Source organism: Tasmannia lanceolata, unplaced genomic scaffold, assembly GCF_043159265.1.
Source record: "Tasmannia lanceolata isolate RefF3 unplaced genomic scaffold, GAP_Taslan_0.1 ptg000007l, whole genome shotgun sequence".
Taxonomy (NCBI): domain Eukaryota; kingdom Viridiplantae; phylum Streptophyta; class Magnoliopsida; order Canellales; family Winteraceae; genus Tasmannia; species Tasmannia lanceolata.
The window spans coordinates 8,187,109-8,211,737 of NW_027518684.1; the positions used below are offsets into that span (position 1 = coordinate 8,187,109).

At 38.0% G+C, this 24,629-nt stretch overlaps 1 protein-coding gene across 3 annotated transcripts in view; it reads right to left on the reverse strand.

Moving 5' to 3' along the window:
* Positions 1 to 24,629, reverse strand: part of TAF2 (TBP-associated factor 2) — a 36,450-nt gene that overhangs the window by 6,675 nt on the left and 5,146 nt on the right. For all 3 annotated transcript variants that reach the window (XR_013252004.1, XM_077384962.1, XM_077384961.1), the window contains exons 5-20: positions 23,927 to 24,126; positions 23,647 to 23,800; positions 22,850 to 22,934; positions 22,660 to 22,751; positions 21,154 to 21,279; positions 21,017 to 21,070; positions 13,533 to 13,601; positions 12,689 to 12,786; positions 12,232 to 12,579; positions 12,032 to 12,119; positions 10,259 to 10,384; positions 10,110 to 10,166; positions 9,425 to 9,504; positions 9,245 to 9,287; positions 6,675 to 6,761; positions 4,987 to 5,076 (exon numbers count right to left, since the gene is read on the reverse strand). Coding sequence is in view for 2 of the 3 variants with exons in the window: in XM_077384962.1 (XP_077241077.1) it covers positions 4,987 to 5,076; positions 6,675 to 6,761; positions 9,245 to 9,287; positions 9,425 to 9,504; positions 10,110 to 10,166; positions 10,259 to 10,384; positions 12,032 to 12,119; positions 12,232 to 12,579; positions 12,689 to 12,786; positions 13,533 to 13,601; positions 21,017 to 21,070; positions 21,154 to 21,279; positions 22,660 to 22,751; positions 22,850 to 22,934; positions 23,647 to 23,800; positions 23,927 to 24,126 (1,797 nt within the window). In the remaining variant the exon portion in view is untranslated. The remainder of the gene's footprint in view (positions 1 to 4,986; positions 5,077 to 6,674; positions 6,762 to 9,244; positions 9,288 to 9,424; positions 9,505 to 10,109; positions 10,167 to 10,258; positions 10,385 to 12,031; positions 12,120 to 12,231; positions 12,580 to 12,688; positions 12,787 to 13,532; positions 13,602 to 21,016; positions 21,071 to 21,153; positions 21,280 to 22,659; positions 22,752 to 22,849; positions 22,935 to 23,646; positions 23,801 to 23,926; positions 24,127 to 24,629) is intronic.

A 24,629-nucleotide genomic window follows, 5' to 3' on the forward strand; every position in this document is an offset into this window, starting at 1 on the left:
CTTCCTGATCTCCTCTTTTCTCATGCGTCAAATGAGACCACATCTGGTGGCCAAAAAACGAGCCTTAGACTTAGAATTTCTACGTGTCGACCCACCCTTCCCAATCTGAAGGCGTTTGTAAGGCCGAGATGGATTGGCGCGATCCCTCTTTCCATGCCCGACATTAATTTTTGAATTCCTCACCTTTCTTTTATTGCCTTTATTCTCATTGAAAAACCTATTTTTTATTTTGATCACCCTTTTGTCTTCCGCCGACTTCAACATAAAGCTCTCGGCGAGCTCTTTACGATTGGCCTTACCCCGAACGCCAAGTGTTTCAGCATTTAAGGATCTCTGAGATGCTCCTTCTCCATGCCACCCCATCGATCCACGCATTGATGCTTTTCTACCACCTGACTTCCCAGACGACTTTTTAACGGGCAATTCAGAAGGCACTACAAGGAGCGATTCAAAAAACATAGGGGTCCCATCAATGGCTCTCTGCCATTAACAATATTACCCTCAAGATTAACAAAAGAACTTGCAGCTTTTTCCATCGGATCAGCCAACTCCGGCGACTCCTCACCACCGTCAAGGATTTCAGGCCCTTCAAAAAACACATAATTCTTAACACTAGAATCCCCCACCACCGACAAGTCCACACTATTAAGGCATTCCACGTCAACCACCTTAACTTTCACAAAGTAAATGCTAGAATCAATCCGAAGGTTGATAAACGAGGGTAAAGAATTCCAAAGTGGCATGAGGACCAGTGCAGAAGCATAAGCCAGACAATGGTCATGGTTGCCAAATAATTGGGTCTGTGAGACCTGACCCAAATGCTAACCAAGGGCCTCAACGATAGATATAGACCAAGCATGAAGAGGGATATCATAAAACCTGATTCTAACAATTCTAGCGACAGTATTAAAAGCAGGAAGCCAAGGCTGGAGGAATGACAGATACCCTCCCAAAGCATCCCTGTCACGCCTGAGGATAGATGTGGCATGGGAGCTAGATTCAAAACAAAACAGAATAGCAGATGAACTGATAGAAAAAAGATTTATTCAAGTGAGGAAGGCCCCAGCAACATTTAGCAACGTTTAGCCCAGTCCCGAATATCTTCCAAAAGCCATGCATTATTCTTCAAGATCCCAATAAGGCAGCTTTTGAGAATCCTCTTTCGCTCTGCAACCAACTCAAACGGTACTTCAAACACCGGGTGACCTTCCAGAATTTCAACACCCTGAGATTTGGCTGGCTTTGGCCTCCATACCTTGGCTAGAGCAGATTTACTCTTTGGCTCGGAGCACTTTCTACAGGAGCTGTGCAACCCAAAAATTTTATAAAGGCAGTGCAAACACATCTAGTCGCTTCCATTTGATGGCCCATGCCTGTTAAACTCAGTGGCTCTTCGACCAGGGACCTTTCCAGCTCCAAAATCCAGCCGTCTCGTTCTAGTATCCCACTCGTCAATACTCACCAGAGATCCAGAGTGGGATCGGAGGGGCAAAATGATCTTACCAGACCTTCACCTTGACTAATCGAGATTAGCGATCTCCAACAGCAAATATTGAGAACCCCAAGAGATTGAAACACCTCAAGTGCAGAATATCCACCGTTTGCACAAGCGAGGAATTGTTCCACTAGGCTCTCCAAGTTGAGTCCACAGCTACATACAGATGACTTGCTCCAAATTATTATCAAAGCCTAAAGCCACAGGGGGATATCCCGGCGACGGTTGTAGTAATCCCTAATGCTCATCGTTCTCTATTTCTCAAAATGAATTATCTTTGATCTGAGATGCTAATCTCAGAGGATTTCTCCTGCACTTTCCATCAAAATTGCATCAACTTTTCATATTATCATTTTCCTTTCAATCCATAAAAAGGAGCCAAAGTAAAGGAGGGAGAGAATCTTAAGGAGTAGGCCTCGCTGCTTCAGATCCGATCTTGGAGAAAGGGAACGATGTTCTTCCTTTCCCCAGGTACGCTTCGACCCTAGCAAATAACTAAATAACCCTCCCAAAATGATTTTAAAGATGAAATCAGGATTTTATACGTCTTTTAAAAAACCATGCTCAGATACAGATAACTATCTGAGCAGCTGCCCATAAACCATTCTCTCTCTCTCTCTCTCTCTCTCTCTCTCTCTCTCTCTCTCTCTCTCTCTCTATATATATATATATATATATATATATATATATATATATATATATATATATATATATATATATATATATAAATATGAGGAAAGTGTCTCTAGTCTCTCCCCTAGATAAGCTTATCTACTCCTCCCTTTAAAAAAACACAGTCGGCCCATGCTGTTTGGATGATCCAAAGCATTCATTTGATAGGTCCTAACATAGATAGGGTGTGCACAAAAAATCAGCACCAAAGGGTCATCCTAGAACTTCATTTTGTTGGGCACACCGTGTCCAAAATGGACGCATATAAACGTGGACGTTTATATGTGTCCATTCTGGGTACCATAAGGCATCACAAAACGAAGTTCTAGGATGACCCTTTGGTGCTGATTTTTTGGGCACACCCTATCTATGTTAGGACCTATCAAATGAATGCTTTGGATCATCCAAACAGCGTGGGCCCACTGTGTTTTTTTAAAAGGAGGAGTAGATAAGCTTATCTAGGGGAGAGACTAGAGACACTTTCCTCTATAAATATATATATATATAAGGAAAACTGTTTCTGAGCTCGAGCGTCAAAAACTCATGTGGGCCCACATTTTTTGGGTGATCCAAAGCATTCACTTGAAAGGCCCTTACATAGATAGGGTGTGTACCAAAAATCAAGTCCATAGGATCATCCTAACACATCCAAAAGTGGAGGGCATATGGACAGATATTGTTTCTACACAAATCTGCCCATTTTTTCCTCCACAAATGGAAGGGTTAGGATGATCCTAACTTGTGGACACCCTAGCTATGTAAGGGCCTTTCAAATTAATGCTTTGGATCACCCCAAAATGTGGGCCCACACTGTTTTTGAGCTCGAGCTCAAATAAGATTATCTGAGCTCGAGCTCAGTGTGTATATATATATATATATATATATATATATATATATATATATATATATATATATAGCTGATTGTTTGTACACACCCTATCTATGATGGGTCTTGCAAATGAATGTTTGGGCCATCCTAACAATGTGGGCCCACATGAGTTTTTGGCCCTCGACCGCACCTAAGCTTGGTGCAGTCGAGCGCACACTCTTATTCCTCATATATATATATATGAGAAAACGGTTTCTACACACAAGTGTAGATAAGTTATCTACACACTAGCTTAAAATACAGTGGGGGCCCACATTGTTTGGGTGATCCAAAGCATTCATTTGATGGGCCCTCACATAGACAGGGTGTGCCCAGAAAACCAGCTTCATAGGATCATCCTAACCCTTCGAACCGTGGAGGCAAAAAAGGGACAGATTTGTGAAGGTTTATACACGTCCATTTTACCTCCACAAATCATAGGGTTGGGATGATCCTATGGAGCTGATTTTTTGTGGACACCCTATCTATGTGAGGGCCAATCAAATGAATAGTTTGGATCACCCGAACAATATGCCCTCCACTATATTTTAAGCTAGTGTGTAGATAACTCATCTACACTTGTGTGTAGAAACCGTTCTCTCTCTCTCTCTCTCTCTCTCTCTCTCTCTCTCTCTCTCTCTCTCTCTCTCTATATATATATATATATATATATATATATATATATATAGAGAGAGAGAGAGAGAGAGAGGAAAGTGAGAAAATGAGCATCAATTGAGAAAGAGGTTAGATTTTCTACCTATTCTTTTTTTATTTTTGTCTACATCATCTTGACCTTTTCGTTTCATTCGTCTTGTTTGGAGTATCTTGCATGAAAATATGCATGTGAAGAGATTGGGATCAATCCAGGATCTACATTTTTTTGTAAATATTGTAATTCAAAGGTGTACGGTAAGTATCAACCATCTCAAAAATCAATTGGCAGGAACACATCAAAACAGGAAACCAAACATAAGGAACCCAGAACAATTTCATTAAGTCTGTAAAACTGATTTAGAGGATTTTAAAGCTGTAAATGGTAGAACAGATGAGTAACTTGTGAAAATTAGATGGAGCCATGGAGGAAGAACTAACGTATAATAAAATCAAAAGGTAAAATGCGTATATGATTAGTTTTTAAATTGGCAGGAACACATCACGGCAGGCAACCATGCATAAGGGACCCGGAACAAGTTCATTAAGTGTGTAAAAATGATTTAAAGGATAGTTGAATGATTTCTGACAGTTGAATGCAACAAGCATGTGAACCAATAAACGATGCAAGAAAAGGGGACATGTATTAATTTCAGCCATTCTCTTATTCATATTTATAATAGAAACCAGCCTAGAAACCAAACATAAGGAACCCAGAACAAGTTCATTAAGTCTGTAAAACTGATTTAGAGGATTTTAAAGCTGAAAATGGTAGAAGAGATGAGTAACTTGTGAAAATTAGATGGAGCCATGCAAGAAGAACTAACGTATAATAAAATTAAAAGGTAAAATGCGTATATGATTAGTTTTTAAATTGGCAGGAACACATCACGGCAGGCAACCATACATAACGGACCTGGAACAAGTTCATTAAGTGTGTAAAATGATTTATAGGATAGTTGAATGATTTCTGACAGTTGAATGCAACAAGCATGTGAACCAATAAACAATGCAAGAAAAGGGGACATGTATTAATTTCCGCCATTCTCTTATTCATATTTTGCTACAATAGAATCCATCCTATCCCTTCTTTTATGGAGAACCTCAAATGCTAGAAATACAACACCACGAGAACGACTGGGAGACTAGAATTAAGAGTAAATGTGGCACAGCCATTACAGTGTGTCAGGATCACCACATGCATAGCAAACATGCCAGTAGTTACGGACAACAAATCATTAAATCTTACATGGAAAAGATATTTCAATCCATGCACGACAAATAGTGATAGTTTACAAACCTGCTGTCCAAATTCCAGTTCACCAATCGACTGGATCAATGCAGCAAGCCAGTACACATCAGAGTAAGGGTTTCCATGATTATCATTATACTGCAAGGAGATTAAACAAATCAAATCCCATGTGAACCTAGCACTGAAAATGATGCTAGGGTAACAAACATCAAGCATAAAACCCTCAGTTTGGAACGAAGAAATCATTCTAAATTCCAGTAGAACAACAACTAAAATATTTTAAATTCCAGTACATCACACGCATGCTACTAAACTGTTATTAATAATAGTTTACTTTAAATTCTAGTAGATCACACGCATCATGATATAATGTGATTATGAATATAAACGGAATGTATTAACATGCAAAATGGAAGAAATGCTAAATACCATAACCATGGGGAAAGATATTAAACTAAAAAACAGATAAAAATATCAGCCTTTTATGAACATGCAAAATGACATCTTTTTTGTTTGGTTGAAAAGTTAATGTGAAGTAAGAATGCCAAACATCAGCATTGCGTGATACCGATAGTTTAGTAAACATCCTATTTTCAAATAAGATGTGTTCTGGATACTGAATATATGACATTTAATATGAAAGTGAGCTCCAGTCAGGTTTCTATACATGGAAAACATAGGCAGAGAAATGGATCTCATGCCATAAAATGGGAAGGAGCTATGTGCATACATGTAGAGTCAGGAGAGATCTGTAGAAGCATATTTAAGCTCAACTGACCCTAGGAGTGGAGATCCACTGGGCCCCCTCCACTTTGTGGCAGCAGTTACCAGCCACCATGGGTAAAGAAGTTGGTTGGGTGAAATGATCTGACAAGAAGCTGCTTCCTTTTCAGTGGGCGCATGTCAACCTACGGATGGCGTAGTACATGGGAAGTTGGTGAGGGCATAAGATGAAATAAAGAGAGACAGAACGGTAGTAGTATTGAGCTGGGAAATGCAGCAGCAAGGTAATTGGTACTGGTAGTAGGGGTATTTGGAGGGAATATAAAAAAGAAGAGTAATGGGCATAAAGGTTGAGAGGTCACTTCTGTCAGGCATGTGGGTAGAAAAGGTAAAGAGGTTACAGGTTTCATCAGTGTGGGGAAGAGGTCACGCAGGTATGATACTCGTCCTCACCAAAAGGAAATCAGGACCTCGATGTATTAGAGGGGGGGATTTTGCTACACCAAGGAACTTCAATACCGAGAGCTAGGGTGTCATAAAGAAAGATTGTAAAGATGAAAAGTTCTAGACTAGTTACCAAGAATACGAGACAAAAAAAGATGAAATATAAGTGATTGTGTAGTTGGAGCAAGAAGAAAACCCAACACAGAATTGTGGTTCCGAGGAAGTAAGTCGGATGTGGGTTACAAATTTCTTTTTGAAAAAAATAGTATCAAGCATGAAGGTACAGTTCTACTCCATGATGTTACAAATTTACTATTTAAAAGGCAGATGCAAAAAAAAAATTGGTGCAAAAAAAAAAAGTTGGTTAATGTAGAAACAAATCAATGATTAAAAAATCTGGCCAATTTCACATTACAGAGGTTGTTCATGCATTTTACAAATAATGGAAAACAACTATCCATGTTCCAGATTACCACAAGGCATTATGGAAAATGGCATGGCAATGGCGCATGATATATAAAACTAAAAGAGGATAAGCAGGCATTATATTTCTAAAGGCCACCAGTTACCTTCAACAATTGTGAAACAAACTCAACTGCTTCTCGTGGGCTTTTCTTATCTGCTGATCGCACCATAGCAATTGCAAGTGGAACAGCCTAATTGGAGAATAAAACAATGCGTAACTAAACTTAAAATTGACTTGCCAAGGATAAATAATCCAGGATATCAATTGACAACATATGATGGAGTGAATGCTTTATACAACAAACAACAGTAAAAGTCAGGGCCACTTGCTCTATGATTCAAACCAATCATGCGTGAGGCTCTGCCATGGACATCCCAAGCCCTAACCATTATTACTGTTCAATTTCTGGACAATAATTGAAAAGGTACAGCAGCTCATGTGGATGACTCCACACCAATGATCTTGACAAATAGGAGGATTAGGAATTAGGATCACAGAGAGAGAGAGAGAGAGAGAGAGTGTAAATGCGTCATATTTCAGATTGATTGCTTCTGGCCACTAATTTTCTTACAAGGAAGAATGTGTAAATACCATTAAAAAAAAAAAAAAAAAAAAAAGAGGAAGAATGTGTAAATGACTAAATGTGGCATATTTCAGACCTTGATAAATGATAATTTAGACATTTAAAGTCATGAAGATTACTTTAAGAACGTCTAGCAGTAACTAGAACTACAAAACTAAAACAACCAATCTTATGCATTCACAGAAGCAATCAACAATGGGATCATTGTTCCTGAATCACTCCACTATGAGATGAACAAAAGAAAGTTCTAAATACAAAACAAGAATATTTTTTTCTAAGCTAAAGCTTTTCTAAAGGATATTCCGCAGAAACCTTTCTCAAAGGTAGAAGGGTTTATAGCAAGCCTAGTACTGAAAATTTTCACTTTGCACTAATGTTACCAAAACAATTAAAGACAAGCATGTCAACATGTCAAATAATTGGGGTGCATACGGAATTAAAATCAATGAAAAGTGAAAACACATTTTTGCAGAAAACTACCCAAAACACCTTGATCAAGGTTATCAACAAGGACCTGTAAAACACTGACTAAGCCACCAACCAGATAACTAAAATCTAACAAAATACCTAAAAAAGTGACATCAACGTTAGAAACCTTGTGATTGAGCCCCCCTACCCAGACATCAGCACGTTTTGTACCATTTATCCAGTGTGTACCACCTTGAAGATGCAATATCCAAGAAATTGGTGGTAGTGTGTCCCAGAATGAAGGTGCAATATCAGAGAAATTGGGGGCACAGGCTTATGTTAGGGAAGTGTGGAATGTTAGTTGGAAGCATCATTTCTGAAAGGAATTTGAAGGACAGAGATATGGCCCTGTGAACCTCTAGTCATTGTCTCTTTCTTTTTTTAAGGTTGGGTGGGGGTGCGGATAGGACGGTGTGGTAGTTGTACTTTTTATATCAAATCCTTTTATCTCTGTCTGTCTTGAGTGAGATAGGAGCACCCATGTACAGGACATGGTCATTTGAGTGGCACACAGGGTAATCACTTTTCTGTTGTACTTCATAGCTAGAAAAATTCTCGACTGTAGCCGCTTGATACAACATTAGAGACTCCCCAACAGGTATCTTAGGTGTTGTGGAACAGTCGACAGCCTTTTCATACATTCCTCATTCACCTCAAGGATTTGGGATTATTTCCTCTTTTATTTCGATATTGCCTAGGACATGCCAAGGTTTGTACCAGGATGGTTGGAGGCATGGACTCTCTCCTTTCTCGAAAGAAGGAATGCAGAGCACAAAAGTGAAGGAATGTAAGAAGTAAATGCAAAGCAAGAAAGTGAACACAGTTAAACAAGAAACACAGTAACCAAAGAACAAAAGGCAAAATAAAAAAGGATACACACTTCCTCTGTGCTAAACATGAGAAATTATATGGTGCCCGACCGTCAAGTCCCATGTGGGCAGTACCGCCCTTGATATTTGATCCAACAGCAGCCCACTTTTTAAGTGGGCTGCTATTGGATCAAATATCAAGGGCGGTACTTTTGACGTACCGCCCACAAGGGACTTGACGGTCAGGCACCGTATAAAAACTCAACACATCAAATTATCATTTCATGGGAGAAAAAGCAAATTACTATAAATTGTGAATGAAAATGTGAAAAGTAAAAACGTCTATAATACTACCCCTATTCTATAGAATAGGGGTTTCAATATCTTAACAGCAATCAATTCATAAGCCAAACAAAATTTCATGATATAAGTTCCTCTAGAAGATTTTCATCAAACAAAGATTATTGATCTACCAACAAAGTTTTCTTTCAAATAACCATTTTTAGAATGCATCTCAACTCAAAAAAGCCTTTGTCCCAAACTAGTTGGGGTCGGCTAATGAATCCTTTAGAAAAAATTCATAAAGAAGGTAAAAGGAATCTACCCGGCTCTAATCCTGGTTCTAGTTGGGTTCTTCTACATGGATCATTTTTAGATTGAATATATCATCAAAATCCTAAAGGGAAGAACTAAACACAACACAAGCATCACTCTACATTTTTGAAGAGGTTATGATATCTGAAATATAAAAAAATGAAATATCAATGTCAGGCAATACATACAATACTTACAAGTCCTACCTCATTGCATTACCTCAAGAACGAAGTACTCAGGAAAATCGTGGAAATCATTTGGCCTGGCAAGAAAGAAACAAATGGAACTAAATGCTATAAACTAGCCAACCAAACAAAACACTGATAATTTCTATGTGCTAGTATTTGCAAACATACTATTAGGCAGCTTGTCAAACATAAAACAAGTAAAGAAGTTAACCTTGGGAGTCCAATGGTTTCATCAAATCTCCGGCTCTTATAAAATTTAACCAGATGGAGTAACCCAGCCCAATCAGTTTCCTGTCAAATAACAAATTAATGAAAATACATACAAAGGTCATGCATAACAACCTGACATGTAAAGTGGTAAGGCAATCTATAAAAGACACAGCATAAACCAGACAAGTGCATGCAGCAATATCACATATCATTGAACTTGTTTCATTTATTAAAAAGACAGAATAGTGAGGGGTAAGGATTCAGGTTTCGATTTTGGTATGTGATTCGGTCGTAATGGAAAAGAAAAAAAAAAAAATGTCGGTTTCAGATGAGAATTTCGGTGAAAATCATGTTAAATAATGGAAACATATGGAAACATGTGCAAATGATGGACATTTAAGATAAAATTCAGGAAAGCTGGATAGAATAATCACGTATACAGACTAAAAACCATCACATGAGTAAAAAAACAAAATGGTTTAACAACATCGAAAACCCAGTGGCATGCATTGTTGCACATGTTTCATAATACAGTAGAGACAAAAATCGCCTCAGAGAGGCACAAGAGAACATCATGGCTAACAAAATAACAAACAGCTTACAAGTTAGAGACAAAAAATAAATCAGTCTTTGGACAAAAATAACACTGTAAATTGAAATGTCATCTGGTTAAAGGATAGGAGTACCTCAGAGGAAGTAATGGCCAACGCAAACGCCGCTTCAATTCTGACTCTCCAAAATGCCTAAACAACAGAATATAAATGTAATGTCAAATTTGATGGTCCTACAATCAAATGAAATCAGTGCCTATAACATTCTTGAAACGAACAAAAACCTTAGAGTCGCTGAGAAAATTATTTAGAGCATTAACAACAGCAAAAGAATGTTGTGGTAATGTCTCTAGTGTTGCAATTGCTTGTGCCTGAGCAATGACATCCTTGTCCCTCTCTAATTGATTAATCTGATTTAAAAAGTCCTTGTGTTAGAAGCAGTGAAGGACCAAATAATGTAGACAGATGTGCTCTTTAGTTAGCAGCAAAGATAACAGAATTCAATCAAATAATACAACCAGATCCAATTCATTGATGCGTGCATCTTACGTTCTGAAAGCTAGTAAGCATGCAGCCATTCAAAAGAAAAGGAGCTAGTAAGAATGTAATTATTGGCGCAAATAATTGAACTCTGACAAAAAATAGCATTAAATTTAAGATAGTGGAAATTTCCATAAAAGCCACCAAACAACAAAATTGAACAGTTGGTATGACTTTCTAAAGGAGGAAAGTAGGCAGTAGACTATATATTTTAAGATTAACTGAATAATACAATAAACCAAATGTATAAAAGGAATCCATACATACCCATCAAGAAATAATCAAGAAGAAAAACAGCACATTAAAACTGATTTGGAGTAGGTGCGGCAACCACAAAGAGACGAAGAGAGATTAGAATCAAAATACGAACAAATCAAGAGATTCATAAATCCAAATATTCAAAAGCACTTGACAGAACTCAACTAAGATATTCATTCTCCATGCATTATTAGACACCAGCTCCAAAAAAATCAAGTGAATACTACATGCTCACAAACAACTCCCACGATATGATTCATAGAAATAACAAAACATATGTTATTCAAGGGCTTCATTGCAGGCCTGGAGATTGTTAGTGCGCTAAGTCAACTTCAGGTAGAGGCTTACAGGAGGCAAGTTTGTGAGGTCAGAGGCTCAAAAGGGAAGAGAATGGCAGGCATTCCATTTTGCTCCAACCCCAGTAGAGAGGCAAGCTTGTCTAAACGTACCGGGATTATTTCAAAGGTGCGCTGGGAAGCTCCGGGGTCGGCAGTGGAGGGTTCAAAATGGAAGTGATCGAACAATAGGTGAGAATTCAGGTGAGAGATACGAAGGTCTTGGAAAGGAGAAAATTCCCTGGAGGTGCACGGTGGCTCATCTGAGGCGTGGGTTGTCCACTGATGATGACTTGGATTGGGATTACATCGAAGTCATTGGAAAAGATCCCCATCCAGTGGAAGCCGATGGGACGTGCAAGATGGTTACTGACTTACTGTTATGCACAACCAAGGGTGGGATGGCTATTTCGTTCTGCTTTTGGAAGCGAATAGGGAAGCCTGTTTGTCTGGTAGCGGAGATGGAACCCTCACCTTTTCATTGCTTTCAGTGCAGCTTGTATTCGCTTCCATGATATCCCCTTGCACACCTCATGTATTAAAACTTTCGTCGTATTGAGAGAATTAAGCGCGGTCTCGGCAATCGATTCAAGGAGCTTTAGAGCAGGGATTCTTGATTATGAAAGGTTAGATATAGCTTGTCTTCGCCGTTATTCTAATGAAAAGAATATCTACCGACAACTTCATGTTTATTCTATTTTTATATTTGAGTTCTCAGGATTCTATGCCATTGGGTACGACTATGAAACAACCAAAATAGCATGCAGAACAATATATATGCAAGACAAAGCAGTCCTCCATTCGGCAACCCGTTGGTATCAAAGCATAACAAAAACAAAAAAAATAAAGGATAATGATGGCTACAGGACTTGTATCAAAGCTATAGTCTGTAAGGACTATAACTGGCTAGAAGAGTGTTCTTACCCACATCTGAACTGGTTGATGAAAATGAATATCAGCAAGGTATTCCATTTCTGGGTCGGCCCTGAGCCACAGCAAAGGGGAGTCCACACTGCAAAACAAAAGACATGTTGCATCACAAACAAAGAAAATCAATGATGACTACCTAAACAAATAAAATGTTAACATACCAGAAAGTCCCACTTTAAAAAAAAAAAACATACCCAGAAAGCATATCCACGGTAGCAAAAGCATCACCATTGTCATCAGACCCATCAGCCTTGGCACCTTTCTTAGGCTTCTGAATGCGTCGTGCAGAATTTTTTGAATGGCATGGTATTTCAAGCAGCTGCAAAGTTTCTCCAGCCATCGGCAGGCTTGGATGGTCATACATTCCATCAAGTTCATGAACTCTGATGCTCATCATTCCAGGCCACCCAACATCACCTTCCCGTGTTTCAGTATCAGGATTACCATTAGAAACTTTTCTAAGTGAATCTGATGTCGCAGTGCAACCCCGCACAACGGATAATTCAATCATATTTTTGCGTTTGTTATAAGAAGGACCCATCCTACGAGTACAGGAAAGTAAAACAACATTTCAATCGAAACAAAGGAGTAACAGATGGCACTCGAATAAAGAATGAGCCATGAAGGTATATCTAGCCCATCCAATCAAACCTTAGGACTGGACATCCGCAAGATCCCACCCAACGAGGAAAGAATTCTTTCAAAAATGGGCGTTCGAGGTTGCCAACCTTATTGGAAAAATGTCTGAACTGTATACAATAATTGAGAAGAAAAGAAACAGCATTATTCTCAAAGGCCTCACCAATTTAAAATTGGAACTGGAAACAAAAAGAATCACCTTAGTCATTGTCAAGAAATAGATTGTGAAATATATGTATGTGTGTGTGTGTGTGCACGCGCAATACACACAAGAAATAGATTATGAATCACATATATATATATAGACACACACACACACACACACATATGAGAAAACGGTTTCTACACACAAGTGTAGATAAGTTATCTACACACTAGCTTAAAATACAGTGGAAGGCATATTGTTTGGGTGATCCAAACCATTCATTTGATTGGCCCTCACATAGATAGGGTGTCCACAAAAAATCAGCTCCATAGGATCATCCCAACCCTACAATTTGTGGAGGTGAAATGGACGTGTATAAACCTTCACAAATCTGTCCATTTTTTGCCTCCACGATTCGAAGGGTTAAGATGATCCTATGAAGCAGATTTTTTGGGCACATCCTATCCATGTGAGGGCCCATCAAATGAATGCTTTGGATCACCAAAACAATGTGGGCCCCCACTGTATTTTAAGCTAGTGTGTAGATAACTTACCTACACTAGTGTGTAGAAACCGTTCTCTCTCTCTCTCTCTCTCTCTCTCTCTCTCTCTCTCTCTCTCTCTCTCTCTGTATGTTAGATATGCGATAAAATAAGAATGAGACGATATACCAAGATGAGAAAAATATCTATGAGAGTGGTATGCAATCACCTCCTTCGTACTAAGAGTTCTCAATAACCGAGATTTATCTTGAGCTCTATAAATTATCATCTGCAGAATCTGAAACTTGTATAGATGCAGAAATCAGAATGAGATACAAATCATTTCCAAGAGGTCGATTACTGTGCAAAACAAATTAGCTCATTCAAAGAAGAGAATAAGCTAATTAATGTACAGAATGAAATAGCACATTTTATTATACAGTACGGATACATCAAACCATAAAGCGACAACTACACATACACAAAAAATCATTTGGGTAAGAAAAAGTGAAGTATAATGTGTCCCTGATATAATGTGCCCCTGATAATGACTATGTATTGGACATTCTCCTGAAAATTCTAAGCGATCATAAAGTAATATATGAGCACACAGCATACACTGTGGGAAACAGAAAGATGAGCAGTAATGAGTTGGAACTTTCCATAACAGATTGAAAAAACTAATGGATAAGAATTAACAGTTTACCACCATTCAAAAAAAAAAAAATTAATAGTTTACGCCATTGGACATCATCGAATTTTTAAGAGAACAGAATCTTCTCCATGGAAATTTTCAGCTAGAAGCAAAAATAAAATAAAATTTAAGCAAAAGAACCATTACATCCATGAGAAACTGCATCCAACCTATGATTGATACTAGCTCAAAGAAGCATGGCGTAGCCGGAAGCGCAAAGGACGAGTCGAGGATGATTAATTTCAACACTGATAGGAATAAACCTTCGAATCCACAAAGGGGTGTTCAACGAGTCCACGGAGAACAAAGCAAATGGCTATTCAAGAAGCTAAGAAATTCTATTTCATAAAAAAATCAATCATGCAACAACCCTGCATGTTAGGTGCTTTTATAGAATAGCTGCTTAAACTCCCATTACATTCAAAATAGCTTGTCCCACTACTTACTATTGTCAGACACAAAAAGAAAATATTGGCCAATTCTACTAGACTAATAGAAAGACTCAAAAAATAGAAAGACACTAACACTAAATAGGTGCTTTTATAGAATAGCTGCTTAAACTCCCATTACATTCAAAATAGCTTGTCCCACTAGACTTACTATTGTCAGACACAAAAAAATATTGGCCGATTCTACTAGACTAATAGAAAGACTCAAATAATAGAAAGACACTACACTAAATAATAGAAAATCTAACTTAAATAGAAAGACCGAATAATAGAAACTCATGGCATGTGTGAGTGATACTATTGGAAATTTTGAAAGTAGCATGTGTGCGATCCTTTTGGAAATTTAGAAAATAATTTCCAAAGTAGCATGTCTTGCAGCCCCCATGTCAAAGCATAAGTTCAGTTTTACTATTCCTAACTAGGTAAAAAAATATAATATGGCTCATACTAAAGTTTAATTGGTGAAAAAATGGATAAAGTAAAAAATAATAATAAAATAATAGTAACAGAAAAAGGGGGGTGGCAGATGACATCAAGAAGTTCTCATGCTGAAAATCCAACAACCTATGCAATATGAGATGGCTTCCAACTGTTCCTTTGCTTGTTGGTAAGTAATGGAATGCATAAAACAACAGTTAGATGTCAAGAGTACAAGGATCTCCACTATCAACTGATCTGCTACCTCCTCTAATTCCTTTAAGTTGGAATCTTTTCAGCCTTGCAGGATTTATTTTTATTTTATTTTTCTGTTTTATCCAAGAGGTTGGTGATTGAGTATAAACATCCTTTCTGTATTGTGCAAAGGGGAAAGGATGATGCACTGCACCTGGAATTAATAATGACGGGGTTTGGACCCTGAAGGCCCAAACCCTCCCCCATCTAATTTCCACCCAACCAACTTTTGCAGAGTTAATCAAGTATTAATAACAAGGTTTTAAATTTCCATCAAAACAGACACTAAACATTCGAAATGTTTCTGTTTTCCATCCCATATTGAAACCAGAACCGTAAGATTGTTAGCGGTACACTACCAATACATATTAAATAATTATACTTATAGAATTAAACATGAAATGTGGTTTTTGTATACAGATTGATGTGAATTAAATGTGAAATGTCGTAGGTACTGAATTCTTAGATATGCGCAACTACACCTGTCACTAGGTGCTTGACGCTGTTAAACCATTATGGTTGGTATTTTTGCTTATGTGATGGGCTTTTAGTGTGTATTTGTGCGTATTCAACCAGTTCCTGAAGTTTCATTTTAAACGTTCATCATTTCCATGTGTATCCATAGTTTTTCTTGATGTTACAGGATTTCCTCCGAAATTTCCGTCGTGACCGAAACACATTGAAACTGAAACTTGAAACCTTGACTACAAATCAGTAGCTTCTCAAACACCAAGGCCGTTGTGTTTTTTTTTCCCCTTTTTTGAATGGTCACCAAGGCCGTTGTTTAAAGCACTGGAAGGTGGACCGACACACTTTTGATTGCACAGGACGTGCATTTTTGGAAAATAATTTGCCTGATTTGCATCATGCATCATGCAACAATATAGAGGTGTTTTATCTCAAAACAACATGGCATCCACTTCAATAATCCTACTATAAAACCATTGATCCTAATTCTTCCTACTCCAACTTCCCAACACCTTCCTCTGCAAATACCTCAATCAAATAGGTTTTTAGGTTAAGGTAGCATCTCTTTCTATTTTGATACTTATGAACTACATAGCTACCAAAAGCATTAAACAAAAATCATACCAGCAGTCGCCCATACACTAGTGCTGCTATCTTCTTGAATCAGACAAGCCCCACCAATGCCTAAAATCAGTGGCAGCCTCCAAAAACTGTGTCCTTATTCTACCTATAACTCGTCACCATTAACGAATGGACGAACTGAAAAGTACTCCAAGGCCAGATAGGATTTTTGTTTTTCATAATATGTTAACTACTACTACAGATGAAAGGCTGAAGAATAAAAAGAAAAATATTGCCGCGACCCTTGTGAGTTCTGGGTGGGTTCATGGTGGGTTCCCCAAATCCCCAAGGTATGTACCGCTTGTGGATGAAGATTATTTGGGATCTCCCTAGCCTCTGGATGACGGTGCTTGGGATCGGGGAGGGCTTCGAGGAAGGTACATCTACTATTTATTGACCCTGCCATTGGCAGTGTCGAGATGGTATTTCACGAAGGAATGATCATATTTATTTAAAGAAAGGAAGGTTAGGGATTTCCGTTTTGGGATAAGCATTTAAGGCATTTTAAAAATTTTAATTCAAGTATTCAATTTTTGAAGTTTTCTTCATCATGGGAAGTCGGAAAGGTTTCCTCGAGTTTGAATGGATGTCAATAAGTAATACAGCGCCATTAATGCCCATTTATGGCAGGAAAAGATTTTTGTACGCCAAAATGAGTGTGTGTATGGACACCTGGCCCTTGGTCAGTGGTCATTTCGTGGCGGTGATTTACAAAAGTAGGAATTCTCGTCTCTTCGATTTCCTTGCAAATAGTAAGAGTAGAGGAAAAGAAAACACTCAAGAAAACCATATGGAAAACTTAAAATACCTCCTTAACCCGGCCCTCTTTCTCGAGTATTATGGTGGTGGGCCGGAAGAGGAAACATACTATGGAATTAATTGAGATAGAGGAAACTTTGAGCAGGGTAAAGGCGATGGTCTACAATGAAGAGTTGGCTTCCAAACTATTGCCAACGCCGAGAGAAGTCATTTTGACTTCTTGAAGAAACAGTGGAAGCTCTTCAAAGAGGCGGCTAACAGGAGGCCAGAAATAATTTTTAGTGTAATTGGGCCGCATAATGTTAAAGAAACCCACTCATCGGTGCATAAGCACCCCTTCTTCATCAAGGTCTTGGAGGATGAGAAGAAATTGAGGCGTTTACGATGGGAAGAAGTTAAGGAGTCAGGAATTAAGAAGATGGAGGCTATGATTAAATGGAAAAGAGCATCTGAAGAAAAGGACCTAAATGTCGAAGAAGCCACAGCTATCAGTTTCGATGAGGCTTTTGCATCTGAGATTGAACGACTCTTATCGAACTTACAAAAATGCTCACATATGGGAGAACATCAAGAGGTTCAATAGTAGGATGTATAGGCTTAGACAAGTGTACATTAGGGTGTTGAAAGACTTTCTTCAGGAGCCTTGGATTGGAGGTATTTTGTTTTTTTGGATGATGAGAGGTTTAGAATGAGCTATCTTGATGGAGGGAATGTTGCTGAAGTGACTTGAGGAGTTTTGGGATTATGGCCGGTTGGTGATCCACTGGATCCCAAATATTGTAAATCACAAAGGGACTCCTAGTCCCTAACCTCTGTAATTCTCTTATCAGTTATAATATATATGTCATTCTTCAAAAAAAAAAAAAAAAAACTACTACAGATGAAAGCCAGAATCAATCCTCACCATTCCATTAAAAATGAAAAGGGATAGCATTATTAACAATGCAAAGCGCATAAGTTGCTTGCACCCCAAAAAAGAATACCAAAATCATTGTTCCCGGTGTGAAGTGAATGTGAGAAGCACTGGGGGAAGCGAAAGCAAGAAGAGTGGGGTCTAAAAATAAGAAACTGTGGGAAGCAGAAAAAACCAATGCTACGGGGAAAGTAAAGAGGAAACATGCAGCGAGCATCATGGGAAGTGAACATGAAGGGTGTGAGGAGACTCGTTGGAAGCGAATGAATATACATAGAAATGGATAGGGTTATATTAGTTTTGGAAGGAAGGGTTAAAAAAGTTTAGGATGAGGAGTAGTTAAATAGAAAATCATGATTGATTAGAATTACAACTTTCTAAATGCTGGAAGTTTTATTCGTTGAGCGTATTTAACGTTTAGAAATGGATAGGGTTATATTAGTTTCGTGAGTAAGGGTTAAAATAGGTTAGAATATGTAGTAGTTAAAGAGGAATTCATGATTAGAAGCATCAGGCATGATATGCATATAAAAAAGGTATATCATGTGCAGAAATGTAGATGAAAAAGTTTTCCATCTTTTGTTGTCCTTCCCTATCCTCGCACAGTTGTGGGGTCAAATTTTCTCTCTATTTAGATTAATCTACACCAATCCTGGGTCAATTGATGCGTTCATTGAGGCATGACCAGTGGGCTTCCTTCTATGAGAGGAAGAATCACGTGACAACTAAGTCTTCTATCCACAATAGGTGTGATTTGTTAAGAAGAAACAATCGAGTCTTTCACAACAAAAGGGAACGTGTGGTGGTTCTAAAGGAAAAGAAAAGAAAGAATATCAATGCATGGGCTAGCATAAGGAACTCAAAGATTTGATCGAATGGTGATTACAGAAATTTTTGGAACGACATAGCAACAACAGCGAGCAAGTTATATGGTAAGAAGGGAAGAGCAAAACTATTGGATACCATACAAGTACGATTAGAGTTGCATTTGCAGACACTCTAGGGTGAAAGAAGCTAAAGTTTTTGCTCTCCTTCAAAGATTTCAATTGGTTATTTCACCGAGCAGTGACTGATTGAAAGTCAAAGGTGATCTGTGGAAATGTGATTAAGTGGGTTTCCCAGGGCCTAAAATCCCCTTGGAGACATGCTGAACCTCATGCACTTCTAACAAGATTACTTTTCAGCACATCATGAGGGGAGCCAGTGAGGTGCCAGATTCACTAACCAAAGGGATATGTGTGTGTTTAGCCAAGAGTGACCATATTACTCTTTAGTCCACAAATGTAATCTTTGGAGCCTTTGTAAGCCCAATGGTTCCCACCTTGGCATTCCCATCTTCTTTTGATGATTCCAATACACAAGTGATTTTATATCACTAATGTGTTTGAATGTCTAAGTTGTAAATCGTGATTGTATTAAGACAAGATTGCTTGGATTGAGGCCAAGAAGCTCTCATTGGACCACATTCGGAAGGCCAAGACATCGGAGATCCAAGACGCATAAAGACTTGAAGCATCGCAATTGAAGATCGAAGTCATTTTAGATTGTAAAGATCCAATCCTAGTTTAGGTGTTTAGAGGCATAAATAAAGTAAATAAACATACACCCTAATGCTCTGTTTGGTTGCTGGGTTTTTTTTTTTACCTGGGATTTATGTGGGTAAAGGTAGGAGACAAAAGAGGGGACAAGCATTAATTAGAGAAAGATATTATGATGAGTGGAGAGAGAGAGTAGAGAGAGAAAGAGAGAACACCATTTTCAAGACAAGATTTTGCTGATGTCAGCAAGAAAAAGCAGATGTGACCACTAAACCTTTACCCACATAAATCCTGGGTAAAAAAAAAACCCATCAACCAAACAGAGCATAAAATGTTTAAGAGATTGTCCTTGTGGTGTTCCAACACTTTGGAACCCTCATAACAATCCCAACTTGGTGTAGAGTTGGAAGCCCAAGAAACAGAATTGAAAATCTGCTGGAAATAGGCTTCTCGGAACTCCGAGATAATTCTCGGAGCTCCGAACTCGGAACTCCGAGAGATTCCTCAGAGCTCCGAGAAATGGTCCAGTAGCATTTTTCCATCTTCTGTTTGTATTCCCGGAACTCCGAGACCACTATGTCGGGAACAAAATTATGACTGTTGGGGATTTTGCCAGATTTACCACTATGCCCCTCAAACGGTCATATTTGGTTTTCTATATATATGGGTATTCTAAACTTCTCAATTATCAATCCTAACACTCTAAAAACCTATTGGAATATCCTAAGAGTGAATCAAGCTTGTTTATGCCTCTCATCCTCTAGAATTAGGATTTGGATCATAGGCTTCAATTTGTACATCTTCTACAAACCTTGTAAACACTTGTGTGGGATTTTTTGTTCTTTCTTTCTTGTTCAAACGATTGTATTCGGGCGAGTGTTCAGAGAAGCGGAGCCCACTCTCCGTGGTGAGGATTGCCACCAAGGTTAAAGGCAATTGGAATTGTAATTGGCACCGATCTTCGCCGAAGTTAAGAAGATCAACATAGTGAAGCCATCAACGGGTTTGGTTGGTTGAGTGGAGTAGGCCTCGCATTTTGAGGACCGAACCACTTTAAATCTCGGGTGCACTCTCTCTTATCTCTTGCTTTATATTTGCATTGCACTTAGGATTTAACTTGTGTGCTTAATTGCATTTTTTATCTCTTAAATCTTCAAAATTGGGTTAAAGTTTTCAAAAGATTAAAACTTGTTAGTAACCTAATTTTACCTCCTCATAAGTTGCCATTAGAATAAGTACACGGGCCTACCCTTGGAATTTCAGCCTTTATTGTTGCTTCATGTTTGAAGAGTCAGAGATTATATGACCAACTCGATCACTGCATGTACTATTGTTCATTCCTTCTAATATCACAAAGTTTTTTTTTTTTTGGAAATGATCTAATATCACATAGTTATTGATGCAAAAAAATCATCAAAGAAAATGGTCAGGCCAAATCTTCTAGCAAAGATTTATTTTCCTTTCCCTCGATGTACTTTTATACTTTTGCGACCATCTCGGCCATGTATGCTCTTTCTCTCTTTTTCTTCTCTTAATAAAGTTCTCATTATCATTCAGGAAAAAACCAAGAGAGAAAAAGAAGTGTAGTAGAATTCCTACCTTACGAAAAGACTCGGGACCCATCTGCTTTTCTAACATTTGAAGAATTGACACCTATTATAGAAGACAGAGAAAAAGAATATGATTCAGAAGTTCGAGAAAACAGTATAGACAGGCAAATTTCAGAATTCACTTACAGCCTTCCATGAACGAATTTTTCTAAATAAACCCATGCATTGAGTCTCATACAAGTCAGTAGAAGCTGCAGAGGCACACAAAGCAGTTGCACCAGTAACATCTGCCTTACATACTGCACAGTTAGCCTGCAATTACACGAAAAGATAAATATCAATATGTAAGTAGAGAAAAAAGAAGAATGAAGTCTACTGATACGAATTTGCAGATATGTAACTACGAAACAACTCAAACAATAATTAAAGCTAAACATGCAAGTCAAATCAGTGACTCGTTTTAGTTATGCTAACCAAAATTTAGTAAGGAAGAATAAGAAAAGGAAGGAGCCGATGTCCCATTCACTTGTTATTTTTAACTTTTCTGACTGACTGCTGACAGCTTGTTGGGAATTGTAAAGCCAAAAAGGAAAGATTAAAGTTATTAAACTAAAGAGATGGGTACATATGTTGAAACTAGGGTTGCGAATTTTGATTCCCTTAAGGAAAGAACCATAAAGAAAACAATATAATAAGGACTTAGGGATGACATCTCTAGGTTTGAGTGAATATGACGGTTTGGGATCGAGATCACGAAGGCCTGTTTCCAACCAATCACTCTTTCTTTAGAGTCTAATCATCAGAAATCAAAAAACCATAGCCTAATGAAAAGAATGGAGAAGGTGGTTCCTAGTTGCAATGTCGTATCTGTTGATTTCTCACTCTCAATTTTGATAGCAGCCTATTTGCTAACCAAGCGCATGCTGGTGTTGGTGTTATATTTATATGCAAGAGGCGAGGTAGAGATCAAATGATGATACACCTAGTATAAAAGCAATGATCTGTGTACACAGATTCATGTGTAGAATGTCGACAAGGATACGAGGTGTCCAACAAGGTAAACCCTAAAAATCTAGAAACATGGGCACGCCCATTAACTTTGATGGAAGCTCAAAAAGTAATCCGGAGAGGGCGGGCATCGGTGGCATCATTAGGGACTCAAGTGGCAGATTGTTGATCCAGCCAGAGTGTGCGATGCTAATGAAGCCTCAGCAAAAGCACTCCTTTGGGGTCTAAGATGGTATGCAAAAAACCAGTCTTGGACCCTTAATTATTGAAGGCAACTCAGCTAACGTTTTAGAATGAACAAGTAACCAAGTGGACCGTGGAAGTTGGCAAATATTATTTTCTGAAATCAGGGATCTTGTTTTGAAAATTGGACCTCAATTCCAACATATAAAGAGATCAGCCAATGAACAATTTCCAATAAATTGGCAAAAGGATGGAAAAGGAAGAAGTGGAGATTGTCAACAGACTATTAGAGGAAGCAAGGGTGGAGCTTTAAGAATTAGGAGGGGAACTGTTTTGAGTGTTTTTTGCTGCAACTAGTTTGAGTGATGCCTTGTCCCTGCTTTGGTTGTAGTTCAGCTTAGCTATTAGTAAAATCGTTACTTCTAAAAAAACACTAAAATACGAAAAAGGTAAAAAAAATAATAATAATAATGCATTTCCATGCAGCAAGAGATAACAAACCTTGTAACGCCGATAACGTGCTTCATTATTTCCAAGGAATCGCTTCACAAATGAATCAGTAAGGTAACCAGCAAGACCACTCAATAACCATTCTGCAATAACCAGTCATATAAAATACAAAGAAAGTTTTTACATTAAAAAAGACTACCTACAAATCTAATAGAGCAAATATATTTTAACGAAAACTTACCATCAGCTGGTGCCTCAGCTGTTATGAATACTCCAAACCACTGGCTTGCTAGGGCATATGCAAGTTTTATTCTAGAATCAATTGTCTGTGTAAAAAGAATGCAAATTAATGTTACCCATCGTATAAAGATTTCTACCAGGAGATAAAACAAAACAATAAATCTTAAAAATAGTCGCATGATTTTAAGAGCAATTTTGCATGTCGTGCTTCATAAGATGTCCAGAGATTATAAACTTAAATAATTTAATCTTCATCCCTAGAAAATTGATTTACAAGAATGAGTGAATGAGTGAGAATACAGGAGTACGTAGCTAATGCGGAATAGAGCAAGAATATAGATCACTGTGATCCCGAACATATAACCAGTTAAATTGAGAGAAAACTGATGAAACCAAAAAGTAGAAAGCAAAATATAATCGTTAAAGGCATGTCCCAATGTCAAGATACCTCAGGCATGTCCTAATGTCAAGCAAAACCTTAAAATGACATAAATGATAAAAAAAATAACAGCAGAAGTCATGTCCCAATGTCAAGACACCTCAGGCATATGTGAGAAAGTTGCATAACATAAATGAATTTTCTATCACAGTGGGTCCGCCCCAACCAAAACAAAAAGTTCTTCCAGGAATAGTGTTGCAGACAAAGGTAGAAACACGAGAAAGAAAAAGAAAAAAGCGCAAGGCTTCTAGACAGGCTTAGAATTAGATTTCAATATCTTGAACTCAATGACGCCGTATACTACAACAAAATCACATGCCTAAAATAAAATTTCATAAAATGTGGGTATAAGAAAAGACCTGGTCAATAACTTTCTCATCAAACAAAAGTTGAGTACTAAAGATGCACATGGACGCTCCCAAGCTCATAGCGGATGTAGCCATATCGGGAGGGATGAAAACTTGTTTGTATGAACCGAATGGAAAGGAAGCAGAAAGGTAATCCTCATAATGGCTGTAGAAAAAAGATTGTGAAAGGAAAAAAGGCATGAGTTAATATCAAATAAAACGGTTATTTATTTCAACGAGAAATAATATAAAATCCCAGTAAACATATGTTCATATGAGCACGGAGTCAAACCTGAATGCACTATGGAAAAACCCAACAGTATTCCGGAGCATTGAAAGGGACGCGGGCAAGCACATGTATGATAAAAGGCTACTATGGCGGTCTGGAAAAATTTCAAATGGTGCAACTACCAAGGATATCCACCCAGCCGAAACAGGAACATTTAAACTATAAACATATGTTTTGCGGGGAGGATCATCTTTGCTCAAGACCTGCACAAGAAAACCAATTTGGCAAAGAAAACTTCAAAAACCAAATAAAAACCCATCCAATGGTAAAATAAGAGAGTTCAAATAATAAAACCTAAATATTCCTATAAGTAAAAGTTGATTCATTAAAATAACATCAATTTTGAATAAAATATTGATAAGGTTCTAAAAAGGGGCACCATATACACAAAAGCTATGTTGATGAGGGGTTGCTTTTAACCAAATAATTCTTGTTAAAATGAATAACAGTTGCCTTGCAATCCTTCAATTGCCCTCTTAACCCGGGTTGCTTTTAACCATATAATATTTGTTAAAATGAATGACAGTTGCCTTGCAATCCTTCAATTGCCCTCTTAACCCTCTCCACCATTAGATGCCAACAACTAAGCAGAATATTTAAAGGATGCAACATCTTCACAAGAAAAGGGCAACAAGGAAAAGGGGCCCTACTAATTTAACAGACAGGAGAAATTATATGATGAGTGGGCATACAAACTCGTACTCAT